This window comes from Diceros bicornis, chromosome 21 (genome assembly GCF_020826845.1).
Source record: "Diceros bicornis minor isolate mBicDic1 chromosome 21, mDicBic1.mat.cur, whole genome shotgun sequence".
Lineage (NCBI taxonomy): Eukaryota > Metazoa > Chordata > Mammalia > Perissodactyla > Rhinocerotidae > Diceros > Diceros bicornis.
The window spans coordinates 51,835,196-51,849,765 of record NC_080760.1 but is presented as its reverse complement, the minus strand read 5'-3'; the positions used below and the strand labels follow the sequence as shown (position 1 = coordinate 51,849,765).

Sequence of the window (14,570 nt, the reverse complement as noted above, 5' to 3'; positions counted from 1 at the left end):
TAGAGATGACTTCGCTCACTTCCTCTCACTCTCCTACATTACTTATTTTTGCATTTATTCAGCACATTATTCTTGAGCACATGCTAAGTGCCCTTTAGTCTTTCTCTTCTCCCTCCTTCCCTGCCTCTGTATGTACCTCCTTCATCTCCCCCTCGCTTTTCTCTCCCTTTTCCCTCTGCCCCCAATCTGCTAGGATGAAGAGCATGGGCACACACACATCATCACATACACACTCTATCACACATATACACACTATCACACACACACAACCCATCACACACACACACACACACAGCCTCCTCAGCTCCCCTCCCCCAGTGCTGAGAGCCGCAGTTTAGGGTGCCAGGTGGTCAGTGTGAGAAGGAGAGCAGGAGATTCTGCCTCAGTGAGCACCCCTGGGCTGTAACCTCAGTTCCTCGGCTGTCAGATGGAAGAAAAGAGAAAAGATGTCTAAGAGTTTGAACCTATAAGTAGAAAATGTTTGTCTGAAGCAGTGGTTGTTTGTGGAATTACTGTGCTGTGGTTGAACAGATCCAGGGCTGTGAGGGCAGTGGAGCCTGACCCCCGACACTGGGAGAGAAGGAATACTAAGGAGGGAGCAGATATGGCCACCTGGAGACAGGCCTGGCTCCCCCAGAGCTGATTTGCTATCCTGGCCCTTTAGCATCACCAGACAAATTGTCCTAACCCATGGTTAAGACACTGAGCAAGCAGCTGTGTTCCCAATGGCTCTATTTACCTAGATATAGCTCAGGTTGTGTTCGCCATCATGGACTGGTGTCTCCTGGGAGCCAACGCCCATTCTAGATGTGGGAACCTGACAGTGAATGACAGAGAGCCCTGTGCCCAGTGGGAAGAGAGAGGAGTGGACAGAGAAGAATGGAACGTCATGTGGGGAGAGCCAAGGCCGAGAGGAGAAGCCCTAAATCTACCTGGGGAGGGCTTCAGGATGCCTTTCTTTGGGAGGCCCTGCTGAGATGAGTCCAATAGGATGCATAGGAGCTGCCCAGGACAAAGAAGGCAGGGAAGGGCATTACAGGCCAAAGAACAGCATAAACAAAGTAGCTACATGTTCTCACAGTGTAGAGTATGAGATGAAATTTCATACTCAAAGAAAAGAAAATTCAAGGAGATTTACTGAGGGCCCCTGTGTCCTGCACCCAAGCCTGTCTTGAGTTGCCTCATGGGCTGGGAGGAGATCTGGGCTCCAGTCCCACACCTGGCCCTTGGTGAATCTTTTCTTCCCTTGCAGACACTGTTTTCTCTTCCGCTTGCCCTCCCTCTCTTCATGGACTATTGTGAGGGTCCAGGGCCCTTGTGGGCACAGACTTGTCTTTCAAATGGCATAATCAGGGAATCCTGAATGACCCTGGCAATTTTCAAACCACCATCATGCTCTCAATCTTGTATGTGCTCATGACAGCATGCCCATTTCACAGAGGAGGAGCCCAAGGCCCAAAGAGTAATGATGCTCTCATGTTGGGCATGAACCTGGGGCTTCTGACTGCCCTTCTGCAGCCCTGGCCATGGACCAGCGGCCAGGCCATTCCCAGAGACAAGCGTGCGATGCTTTCATCCACTCACTTTCTCAAGATGTCCTTAGTTCCTGGGATTAAGAGGTTGGGGAAATTATTCAGATGCTTCCTCCCTTGCTGTGGGTGGGAAGCATGGCCTCTTGGTGCAGTTAGCAATGATAAAATCAGCCACTTCTAGGGAATTGGGGCAAGGTTAACCATGGGCATCCTGTGTGGGGGAGCCCTGTTGGAGGACTTGACCCAGTGCTCATCTCTGGTTTTAAACCCTCAGGGAGACATGGGAGCCACTGGTCTGGTTGGAGCTCCTGGACCCAAAGGAGAGAAAGGCGACATGGTGAGTAAAAAGCCACCTCTCTACATGGCTGGTTTGAGGGACCCAGCGCTTTCCCCCAAGCATGCACATCAACTAGAATGGGCTGAATGCCTAGTGGGTGCCAGGCCATCCCTGCCCTCGGAATGAAGTCCAAGCTCCTCTCCATGGGCACAGGGGGCCTGCAGATGTGGCCCCCGCTGGCCACTGCAGCCCTGTCGTTTGTCCTCCCCACCCCCACTCCCACCCCCAGAATTCTGTGCTCCCAAATCGGCAGTTATGATTCCACAAACTGGCCACTTCTCACGCTGGCCACTGCACAAGCTCATTCCTCTAACAAGAATAATTTTTCCCTCCGTCCACCCCCTATTTTCCCCTCACCTCCCCTTTCTGCCTGTTTCATGTTGTCTCATCATTCAAACTCAACCATGTGTGGTTTTCCAGGCTATCTTCCCAACCCCCAGGTCTGGGTCACACACCACCTCTCTGCTCCCATATCGCTGGCACTACCCCAGTCCCAGCATCAGCAGACTCCCTGATGTCCTGGTCTGTGGTATGTCATCACAGTGTCCCAACGCCTGGCCTAGCATGAATGTATTCATGCATCCTTCAGCTGATGAGTGAATGCAGTTGAGGGTGGGTCAGTGAAGAATTACACAGATGAAGAAGTCATGGTGCAGAGCAAGGTCTTAGGAGCCAAATGGCTGGGAAGCGAATCCTGGCTCTACCAAGATACTTAACCTTTCTGTCCTCAGTTTCTTCATCTGTAAAATGGGGATGATAAAATTAACTGTCCAGTAGCATTATGAGGAATAAATGAGTTAACATGTGTAAACGGTTTAGAACAGTGTGGAAGCATAGCAAATGCTTTTGTTGCTGTTGTGATTACTTGGTATGGTGGAAGCACTGACCCCTCACCCTCTAACACGGCATTATGTAGCATCAACAGAACAAGTTTGGTGTCAGACAGATCTCACTTATTGTCCTTGACTGTAGTCTTTATTAGCTGTGTGATCTGGAGCAAGTCCCTTAACCTCTCTGAAAGGCTCATTTACTCCATTAGCAAAATGAAGAAAATAACAACTACTTGTCTATAAAATGCCTGGTCCGTTGTAGATCATCAATGAATGACAGTTGTCTTTATTTGCCATTATAATTAGTTCCTCTAGATTCTCAGTGCTCAGGGGGAAACTCCAAACTATAAGACAAAGCCTTTCCCCTTGAAAAATTAACCTGGCAAATGCGATTCATTCACTACCCCACACTGTCATCATCCAACAGCTCATTGCCATAGCTGTACCATCTGCTCTTTCTCACAGGTGCTTCCCATGGGTTCTCTCATTACTCCTTATTACAACATTTTAAACATAGTCTTGTCACTTTTCTAATGGGAATGACAAAGAATTTTCAGACTTGAATGATTTGACCCTGATTTGGAGCCTGGATGTGGCAGAGGACAAATTTGATCCTGCATCCGTTTTAACCTGAGTCTTGTGCTCACTTGCTGTGCTACACCTTTCCCCTGTGCTGTGTGTACTTACCTCCTATGTGTACGTAGGAAGCACCTGCTCTGTGCAAAATAACATGGAAGTAAGAAGAGCCGCTAACATTTAACAGCACTTACTGTGTGCCTGGCTCTGTGTTATATGTTTACAGATTTCAGGCTCATTTAACCCTGACATCAACTCGGTCAGGTGGGGCCTACCATCTTACTTATGCGCAAGAGAAAAAGCAGGCAACAGAAACCACCTGTGAGAGGGCATAGATGTTAGATTTATCAGACAAAGCTTACAAAATAGTCATTAAAACTATATTCAAAGAACTAAAGAAAACCATTCCTAAAGAAGTAAAGGAAGGCATTATGACATCTTATCAAACACAGAATGCAAATAAAGAGATAGAAATTGTTAAAAAGAACCAAACTGAAATTCTGGAGATTAAAATTATAATCACTGAAAAAATAAAAAAATCACTAGAGGCTCGACAGTAGGTTTGAACTGGCTGAAGAAAGAGCCAGCATTCTTGATGAATAGAGATTATGTAATCTGAAGAACAGAGAGAAAAAATAATGAAGAAAAATGAACAGATCCTCAGAAGAATGTGGGGGCCCGTAAAGTGCACTAATATGCACATAATGGGAAAACCAGAAAGAGAGGAGAGAAGGGAGCAGAAAAGGTGTTCAAAGAAATAATGGCTAAGACATTCCAAATTTGGTGAAAAGTAGTATTCCACGTGTTCAAGAGGCTCCATAAACTCCAATCAAGATAAACACAAAGAGATCCATTCTCAGAAACATCAGAGTGAAAACGCTGAAAGACAAGGACAGAATTTTGAAAGCAACAAGAGAAAAAAATGACTCATAACATACAAGGAAACTCCAACAAGATTATCAGCTGACTGATCATCAAATAATTGAGGCTACAATGCAGTGGGATGACAAGTTCAAAGTAATAAATATGATAACGTATTATCGAGTGTTTAACAAATATGTGCAATAATAATAGCAAAAAATGGGGGTAGAAGAGGGAATAGATCTGCACAGGAGTATGTTTCTAAACCTCACTGGAAGTTAAGTTAGTATAAATCTAGAGTAGATCCTGATAAGGTAAGATGTATATGGTAAACCCAAGAGCAACCTTTAAGAAAATAACTCAAAAATATATAGTGCAAATATCATAAAAGAGATTAAAATGTTGCACTAAAAAGTACTCATGTCATGCAAAAAAGAGCAGTAAAGGAGGAATGAAGGACCAACAAATGACAGGAGACACAGAAAACAGAAAGTAAAAAGGCATCTGTAAATTTAACTATATCAGTAATAATGTTACATGTGAATGTACTAAACAAACCAATTAAAAAGCAGAGATTTTCAGACTGGATGTCAAAAGAGGATCCAGTTATACCCTGTCTACAAGAGACACACTTTAGAATCAGAGATACAAATAAGTTGAAAGTACAAGGACAGAAAATATACATTCTGAAAATAGAAAACATAAAAAATTGGAGTGACTATACTAACATCAGACAAAATAGACTTTAAAAGCAACAATTAGTAGAAATAAAGAGGGACAATTTATAATGGTAAAAGTGTCAATCCTTCAAAATATCTATTATAATTATAAACATATGTGCACCTAACGAGAGAGCCCCCAAATACAAGAAGCAATAGCTGACAGAATTGAAAGGAAAAATAGATAATTCAATAACAATTGTTAGAGACTTCAATACCTCACTTTCAATAATGATTAGAACAAGTAGGAATTTGGAGAAATTGGAAGCCTCACACATTGCTTGTGTAAAATGGTGCAGCTTCTTTGGAAAATAGTCTGGCAGTCTTTAAAAGGTTAAACATAGAATTACGATATGACTCAGCAATTCCACTCCTAGGTATGTACCCCAAAGAAATGAAAACATATGTTCATACAAAAACTTGTGCACAAATGTTCATAGCAGTGTTATTCATAATAACCAAAACGTAGAAACAATCCAAATGTCCATCATGAATGAATGGATATCATTTATCCAAGATTTATTTATCCATCATTTATACATAAAATGTGTGTTATATCTATGGCATTTATTCTGCAAAATGAAGTGTTGATACATGCTACAACACAGATGAACCTTGAAAACACTTTGCTAAGAAAACGCTGGCTATGAAACCAGTCATAAAAGCCCACATATTGTATGATTGCATTTATGTAAAATGTCCAGAGTGGGCAAATCTATAGAGACAGAAAATAGACTAGTGTTTGCCTATGGCAGGGGGTGGGGGGAAATGAAGAGTGACCACTAATGGGTACGGAGTTCTTTTCGAGGAGATGAAAACGTTCTGAAGTCGATTTTGGCAATTGTTGCACAAGTCTGTAAATATACTAAAAACCATTGAATCATACACTTTAAATAGGTGAATTACACAGTACATGGATTATATCTCAATGAAGCTAATGTGAGAAAAAATAATAGTACCATAATATTGAATTATTGACAAAATTAAATGAGATGATAGTCAAGAGAATCAACACTCATAAATAATAGTCATCATCTCTTTTAGAGGTTCCTTGGCAGAGCTGATGAGAAAGCATCTGACCATCTCAAATCCCAGGATGCTGCTGCCATGTGAGATGTCATGCCAGGGAGATGCTCTGTCATAAACCTTTACCTTCTGCTTTCTTTTTCTAGGGCAGAGGGACTTTTGTCCAAGGAGAAAAGGGTGAAAAGGTAAGCCTCTCCCTTTTATCACACCCCTCCAAGGCTGCGGGGTGGCTGGGGAACAGGATGGGGGGACCTGCATTTGGGAGGTGTGTGTGCTACTGTTGTGCTGCCTGGTAAGAATATGAGTGGAAGGGAAGAGGTCTCCTGGGCTGAGTGGCCGGCCTCAGTGTGTGTCCTCCCTGACTCGGGCGGTTGGAGCACACACAGTGGTCAAGACTTCCAGGCAGGGTAAAGAGCGTGTGCACATTGTGTAGGGGAAGTGGAGGAAAGTGTTGGCTTGGGAGGTGGATGGTTCACAATGCTTAGATGGTGCTCGTAGGGAGAGGGGTACAGAGCTGCAGAAGTGGCTTGAGGACCCGCATGCAGGACATTAAATGTCAACCACGTGTTTAGGCCTGGTTTGTAGTGGTTGGAAGGCACTGAAGGGTCTGTGCGTGGTCAGACAGGCTGAGAATGTTTGAAGAGCAGGTGCTGATAGATGTGAGAGAGGAGAGACCAGAGGAATTTGGGAAATAGTCGGGAGATTGTTGCAGAAGTTTAAAGGAGAGATGATGAGGGACAGAGCCTATAAGTGTTCTCCCCAAATATGAATGTTGCACCTGCTTTTACCTGTGTCATAACATGCACAAGGCAGACAGAGCCTGGTACATAGGGATTCCTTCTGATGAGGAAGGCTTTCTTAAGGTGTTAGCCTATAGGGAGAAATAAAAAGCAGAGGATCACTAAAAATGCCATTTTCCTCTCATACCAGCTATTAAAAATATATCTCCCGGGGCCGGCCCAGTGGCGCAAGTGGTTAAGTGCGCACGTTCCTTGGCGGCGGCCCGGGGGTTCGCCGGTTCAGATCCCGGGCGTGCACTGACGCACCGCTTGTTAAGCCATGCTGTGGCGGCGTCCCATATAAAGTGGAGGAAGATGGGCATGGATGTTAGCCCAGGGCCAGTCTTCCTCAGCAAAAAAAGAGGAGGATTGGCATTGGATGTTAGCTCAGGGCTGGTCCTCCTCACAAAAAAAAAAATATATATATATCTCCCATTTCCCAGAAGAGGCAGCCACAGACTGCCTCTTTATAGCCTACATTTATGTTGATTATTTCACCAGAGTCCAGGCACTTGTAGACTCAGGATGCAGGCCGTTGGACCCCAGGGGGTTCTCATTGCTCAGAGGAGGCTCGCATGAACTCCTTGCATAGGGCTGATTATGTAAACCAGGTGCCACTATGTTAAATTACAGTGGAAACAGAGCATTCAGTGGCCGGCCCATTCTCTCCCTGCAAGTACCCTTTTATTCAGTCCTTTCACGTCTAGAGATTTACTCTAAGGAGATAAGTCAAGGATACGCACAAGTACATACCCACAGGTTTCATTCGGTGTAATTTATAAGCAAGACCAGAAACAACCATCATGCTGTGTAGTGGGCAAAGGATAAAATAAGCCAGTGTACGGCTAAATAATACAATGGCATCCAGAAATACAAAATCACATTTAGAAAAATAGTTAGTGACTTAGAAAATGAAGATAATATTTTGTTAATTTTTAAAACACGTTGCAAAATATGTATACAATATGACCCCAGTTGTGTGTTTGCATATGTGTGTGTGAGAGAGAGAAAGAGACAGAGACAGAGAGAGACAGAGACAGAGATAGAGGGCAGAGAGAGATATTCTGAGGGCAAACCCCCATCATTAACTACTGGCTGTCTGTGGGTAACAAAGTTCTAAGAGTATTTATATTCTCCCTTGTATCTTGATGTCTTCATTTATTCCACAGGGAACTCCTCTTTGCTTTTACCCCTATTGAAAGCACAGGCACACACACACACACACACAATAGCTACCCCACAAGAATACAAAGCAGCTAGAAAGGCAGCGTGACACACAGCGTAACGTGAGCTTTGCCGCAGGCAGCCTCGGTTCAGTGGACTCTGCCACTCATCATCTCTGCCGTCAGTTTTGAGTCTGGGTCCCCTGACACCTGAAAGGGGGCTGATGGCGGCCACCTTCCATGGTTCCGTGTGGTTTAAAAGCACAGTGTCTAGAAATTAGGTGTTCAGATTCAGCAGCTGCTTCTATAGCTGCAGGCCTGCTCGGTTCCTGTGGGCACAGAGCCAGAGCACAGGGCGTTAACAGGACACCCAGACGTTCCTCGGTCGTTGTCAGGACTGGCGCTGCCGGAGCCCTTGAAGTCAGGGCACTCGGTCTTGGTGATGCTGGACAACACCAACATGCAACTCCTGGACCAGCCTGTCCTCTGACTGACGTGTTGTCCATCTCATGTGTTGGTGTCGCCAGGCAGTAACGGACAGGCCACCTTTCTCCCATGAGCAACAGGCGCATCTCTGCCTCGTCCCTTCTGGTTGAGCTCAGGACAAGCAGCCTTATTCTCCTGCCTCTCCAGGAGGCACCTCCCTGCTGCCCCGAGGCCCTGCCTGCAGCACCACATTCAGGACTGGAAGCTGCCAGGTCACAGTTGCAGCCGGGGAGACTCCTCACATATTCAGTGCTGGCGGGAGAGACGGGCAGCTGAACAAACTCTGGCACTTCCGGCTCTGTCCTCTGGTGACGTTCTCCTGCAGTTGGGCATTTTTAGCAAAGTCTGAGTCTAGATTCTGCCACATATTAGCTTTATGATTCGGGGTGAGTCACCTCCCTCTCTGGGCTTCTGCTTCCTCATCTGTAAAAATGAGGTGATGGGAGGCGATGATGCATAAAGGCCCTTGCAGGCAGCAGCTCTGAGATTCGGAGATCAGCCCACCCCAGCCTGAGCCCCTGGGGTTCTCTTCCATAACTTGGAGTCTCTGCTTCCCCTAGAAGGATGAGGGGGCCAGGGAGGGTCAAGGGATCAATAGAGTCCACAGTGGGGAAAAGGCCACTGTAACTAATGCACCGGGACAGGGCTTAACAAAGTGCCTTCTTTGCTTGAATATTCTCTCCGAAGCAATTGCAGAGTACCAGTGGGTTGGATGGACTGGAGCCTGATAGGTCTAGGAACCTTATTACTCTGATTCTGCCTATTTTTTTTTTTGTATTTTTGGTGTTGTCGTTAACCACTGTGACAATATGCATTGGCTTCTACAAGGGCCAGGCGCCATGCAAGGTGTGTCCCGTACTTTATGTCTCATCATTAAAACAACACTCAGGGAAGGTGCTGCTATGCCCATTTCACAGATGAGGAGAACATAGCTTAGAGGTCAAGTGACCTGCCCAAGGTCACACAGTTAGTAAGATAGCTAGGAAACATGATCACAGGTTATTACTAAGATGGAGGGAAGCTGGAGGGCTGACTGAATTACCCCCTTCCCAGCAGCTGAGGAAAGTGAGGCTCAGAGAAGGTGAGTGACTGGCCCAAGGTCATTCAGCTGAAAACTGCTGGAGAACTTGTCCTCCTGACTCTCCCAGGCCGACACTGCCTCTCCTCAGCATCCTCCGTTGTGTGGTACCGTGCTCCTGGGCTGCCTCTGCCCTTCATTTTAGAAGCTAGTCTCCTCTCTAGTTCCTGTTCCACCCCATGTTCACCACGGGGTTCTTGGGGTAAATCTCCCTCAATGTTTTAGTCTATATGAAATCAGGCCAAAGTAAAAGGGGGAAGCAGCATTTTAGGGGATGCCCAGGTGTTGGCGTTGCAGGAAAGAAAGGGAGGGATGGATCCTCCTTCAAAGGGTTTGGGAGACAGCTGGCATTAAGTAAATGTTTGTCAATGGGTGAATGGATGAGTGGAAGGCAGACCTCTGTCATCCAGGACCAAGGGCCAGCTTGACTCAGTGGAGAATGGACTCTGCAGTCGAGCAGACCCAGCTTCCAATTCCGGCTCCACCTCATGTTAACTGTGTGCCTGTCCTTGGGCTACTCTGAGCCTCGGTCTCCTTTTCTGCGAAAGAGAGGAGAGGGGATCATAATGGTTCCTACATATGGGGTTGCTGGGAGGACTAAAGGAGAAACTATACAACAAGGGTGTGACACATCACCTGGCACAGCGACACTCAATAACTGTGATGCTGCTGTTCTTGTTCTTCTCTCATAATTTTCAATGCTGTCTTGGTGGTGATGATGATGAGGGGTTTAGCCACTGCTCTGGGTTGGTTTGGAGCAATTCAGGGGGTCAGGGAGAGCAGGAAGGGAGTGATGACCTCTGTGCCCCTCCTGCCCTTGGTTCTTCCATGTTGAGAAAATTAATAGGCACAGTGAGGACACTGATGTAAGGTTTTCTTTGGCTGGGCCACATCTCAGCCCATATTGCATGGAGATGTTGTCTGCAGAATCAACTGGACCATGAGCCCCACGGGTAGAAAAGATTTAGAAATAAAAACAAGGCCAAAATGTGCAGTGTCCAGTGAGCTTCCTTTTTCTGCATCCTGAGGGTCCTTCTGCTCTGGGGGACCAGAGCCTTCAGCGGAGGAACCCCACGGAGCTGCTGCGTGGTCCCTCCTTCCTGGACCCACGGCACCCTCTGGTGTCTGGAAGCCAGAGCATTGGCTCCAGTTTTCCTCTGCAGGCCTCCTACCTATGTGATTGATGGTGGGGACATCTCTGCCGTTCTGGGGTTGTCCTCTTTTCCTTAGAAATCTTCATCTGGGAAGAGGGAGGGTAGAGGAGCCTTGGTTTTATGCTCAAACGTGGGTTCAGGTGATGGAAAGAAAGCAGGTTTGGGGAGCTGGGCAGACCTGGTTTGGATCCCAGCTCTGCAGTGGCTGTGTGATCTTTGCTAAGTGTCTCTCTGAGCCTCAGCTTCCTCATCTGTAAAGTGGGGCTGTTGGTGCCTACCCCTAGGGCTGCTGGGAGATTATAGGAGGTTGATAATGCCTGTGAAATTACTGGCTTAGTCCGTGGCACTTGGTAGGTGCACATAAAAATCTGTCCCGTGTCTTTATTCCTTTCCTTCGTCTGCTAGAGGCTACTCTAAAGTTTATAAACAAGCGACATATGTGTCTTTTCAATTATAGCATTCCAGAACCCAGGATGTGGGAGAGAGTGGTGGGTTTGCAGAGTCTAAACCTGAGTGGGCCCCTCCAGGGGCTCGTTCACCAATACAGCGGAGGAGACAAGCGTGACAATTCCAGTCACGCGGTCGTCTTTTAAGAGTGTGGTTCTTCTTACTGGTCCTTAAGCCAGTCAGGCTGTGCCATCTCTACCCTTCACGCTGTTACACACACAGAGGGTGACAACACTATCAGGAGACCCTGGCGGGGCCACAGGGTGCTTGGGAGGGAGGAACGGACAACGGTCACATCAGCAAAGTATTTGAGGCTTTCCTAGGCTACTCGATGTGCTGCTGGGGGGGTGCTTAGAAAATGAAACCAATTTCTAGACAATCATCACAACCACAATTCATATGAAGGGAAAACCAAATACAGAAATGAAATGACCCCGAGCTGACATTGTTCTTTATAAGTACTCTTAACGACTACAACTTCACAAAAAATGGGATCCATCTAATGGAAAATTGCATTACCTCAACCAGGTAGATGTAAGTGAGGATTAGGAAGACCTTATAATATGGAGGTGTGCGTGCAACATGGTGCAAAAAAAAACGGCAGACTAGGAAGCCATACATCCTCACACATGAAAAGACATGTCTGCGGTCAAAATTGCCGACACGTTGGAGTAGTAGGATTTGGGATATTTTATATGTCTTGTTAATTGCTCTTCATGGTGCTAAAATATTGGTAGCATTTAACCAAAGACTAGATCTTAATATAATGAAAATCCCTTTAAACTACATTTTGCATGAAATCCAAAAGCAATGTGATTTTGGAGGGAAGCGTCCTTTCTCCCAGCGGGGGGAATTTGTTGAATACTGAATTATGTGATGGCTGGTGGGTCCAGATGGCAGAACATGGTAGTGGCTGAAAGTCAGGCTTTGGGAACCCAGTGCTGCCCCTGTCCTAACCATCAGGAGGTCATTACAATTCCCAGTGCCTCAGTTTCCGCACCTGTCCACTGAAGATAATAGCAACAACAATACGCTCTGGTAAGGTTGATGTGAGTGTTCAGTGACTGTATGCATGGAAAGAACATAGCAGGACACCTGTAAATCATGACTTCAGAAAGCATTAGCAAGAGCCAGGTCTAAGCCATCCACCCAGTGGATTCCTTGAGCACAATGATCAACTCAGGCACGTTATCTAAGTTAATTCAAACCAAGTGAATTCAGTATTTTTGCTTAGAAGTCTGGAGACAGATGTTCTTCTCCCCTGGGCCTGAGGCTGTGAGGCTGAGAGCCTTGAAATCCCTGCAGCCATTTGCTACCATGAGATGAGCCGGCTCAAGTATGGTGAAGTCAGGCCCAAAATGGACCCTTGTAAGTGACATTGCTGAGTGGAGGCAAGGCTCAGCTAAGCCAGCGTCTCCACCTGCTCAGAGACAGGAAGCAATGCATTTCCTGACAGGGTTCTTTGTTTTCTTCATGAAGAGCAGTTAGTGTTAGTATTACAATTAGAGTTGGGTCAGGACGTAGAAGGAGGCCTTCAGGCAGGGCCTGGCCTATACCAGGACGTGGAGGTGGGACAGGGCTGGGTGCTGGGGTGACTCAGTTTCCCTGGAGTGGAGGGTTACAGAGGACAGAATGGGGGGGAGCTTTCAGCTCCTCATCTAGTCTAGATCACACCTATAGATAGTGAGGGCCCTTGGGATCCACAGGGGATGATATGGGGGCGAAGTGTCCCATAAAGCCATGCTTGGGTCAGCAACTCAGTACCCAGTATTTGGTAGAGGGCAAAAAAAACAAAAACAACAACCAAAAAGTCCTTTCTTAAGCATTTTCACAGAAATCCACATGGCAATAAATAAAACTTCATGTGGATTTTGTGCTCAGATTTCACAGTACGGTGCACCAGAAAAAATAGGCAAGCACATATGAGGAACTCAGCTGAATTTTATCAGGCTGGTTGACTCAGTAGCAGACAGAATTTTAGGTCATGCAAACACCGGTTCCTTGTCTTTTATGGTTTTCTTCAATTTTTACTGAGACCGTGAACCTGACGAGACGAATGTGGTGAAAGAGGAATCTGAGCCAGACAAACAGCAGAGGCTGTTCCAATTTCCTGGGATGCTGCCTTCTCGAAGCTTCAACTGAATGTCCTGAGGAGGATGCAGAGCTGTGGGCAGCACCTGGGTGTTCTGAAGTCAGTGTGTAGGAGGGTTTTTGTGGGTCGGTTCACCATGAAGCTAAACAAATAAGGTGCCAGTTGGAAAATTGGGGAAAGAGAGTCCAAAACCATCATGATGAAATTAAGGCGAGGAAGCCAGGTTCGCAGCAGTCAGCTGAGGTGGCCTGGTCTCCAGGCCTGAGAACAGTAGATTCTGCACATGTTTATTCCAGACCAGGCCCCTGAGGAGCCCGGGGCTTTCTGTTCTCTGATGACTTGAACTTGGACAAAACAGGCTCCTCCACATCGCTGTGAACCATGAAGCATCCAGCTTCTCAGGAAAAGCAGCTGGCTTCAGCTACAAAAAAGTGACTGCCAGCAGTGGCTAGCTCCAAATGCTTTCCTTTGACTTAAACCCACTGTCCCGTTTGAAACATGCAAGTGCACATGAATTTGCATTTGATTTTAAAATGCTGCTGTTGTCTCACCATTTCCTATGTACCACTGCTCTGCTAATCCGTGTTACTTGGCAGATGAAGGCCTATGTTTTTGGGGTGCACTTCCTGCCTGCTGTGATGGGGCCCCAAGTGACACTTTCCTCATGTTTGTCTCCTGCCGATTCTGGGTTCACCTTTCCCAGGGCACTCTCTGGATATTTCTACCTCCACGTCATTGATTCCTCCCCCTTGCAAGTCCACCATTCCCCTCTATCTGTTGAAATCCTAGGGATGCTTCTGATCCAGTAATCTTCCAGGTGTCAAGCACAGAGCCGAATATTCCCATGGACGTTGTCTTAGTCATTCCTCCCAGTGAGTGCAGGTGGAAGGCACCATTATCCTCACTACGTGGAAAAGGCCACTGAGACCCGGGAAAACACACACACACACGTTGATGTTTTCACAGTAAGAAGCTGTAGGAAGAAGACGAAGTAGTTTATAATAAGCTCTGGCTTGTTCAGAATCATAGCACCTACCCATTTAGGGCCAGGCACTGAGCTAGAGGACTGGAGAGGGACAGCAAAATGAGGGACATGAGCTTTGGACTATGATTAATTCAACCTTCTGCACCTGGGAGTAAAGGTGAGGGGTTCAAGAGATGATGAAGATTGTCTAGAATAAAACCATTCTGGCCGCCACATGGCTAATTGGGCAGAGCCAGTAGTAGCTGGAAGTGATGCTCCCACTCAGTGCTGCTCCTGATTAGCTCCTGGTCTGAGCTTGCCGAGGGCCCCTCCTATGAAGCAACCACAGCAGTGCCTGGAGTCCTACTGCAGGAGACAGCCAGAGCTGCTCTCACAATGACGCTCCTCTGATGCCAACATGACAGACACAGCTTGTGCCATCCACAGTGTAAAAGAACGGGTCTTTCCTGCCTGAGCTAGTTCTTACTTTAGTGTCTTTCAAAGGCAGGCTCTATTTGAAACTGTG

General features: G+C 46.5%; 1 protein-coding gene across 1 annotated transcript in view; it reads left to right on the top strand.

The window, feature by feature from the left end:
* The window catches only part of COL22A1 (collagen type XXII alpha 1 chain), a 268,070-nt gene that overhangs the window by 70,148 nt on the left and 183,352 nt on the right, over nucleotides 1-14,570 (top strand). Inside the window, exons 10-11 of the mRNA XM_058564983.1 lie at nucleotides 1,807-1,869; nucleotides 6,028-6,066. Of these exons, the coding sequence (XP_058420966.1) occupies nucleotides 1,807-1,869; nucleotides 6,028-6,066 (102 nt within the window). The remainder of the gene's footprint in view (nucleotides 1-1,806; nucleotides 1,870-6,027; nucleotides 6,067-14,570) is intronic.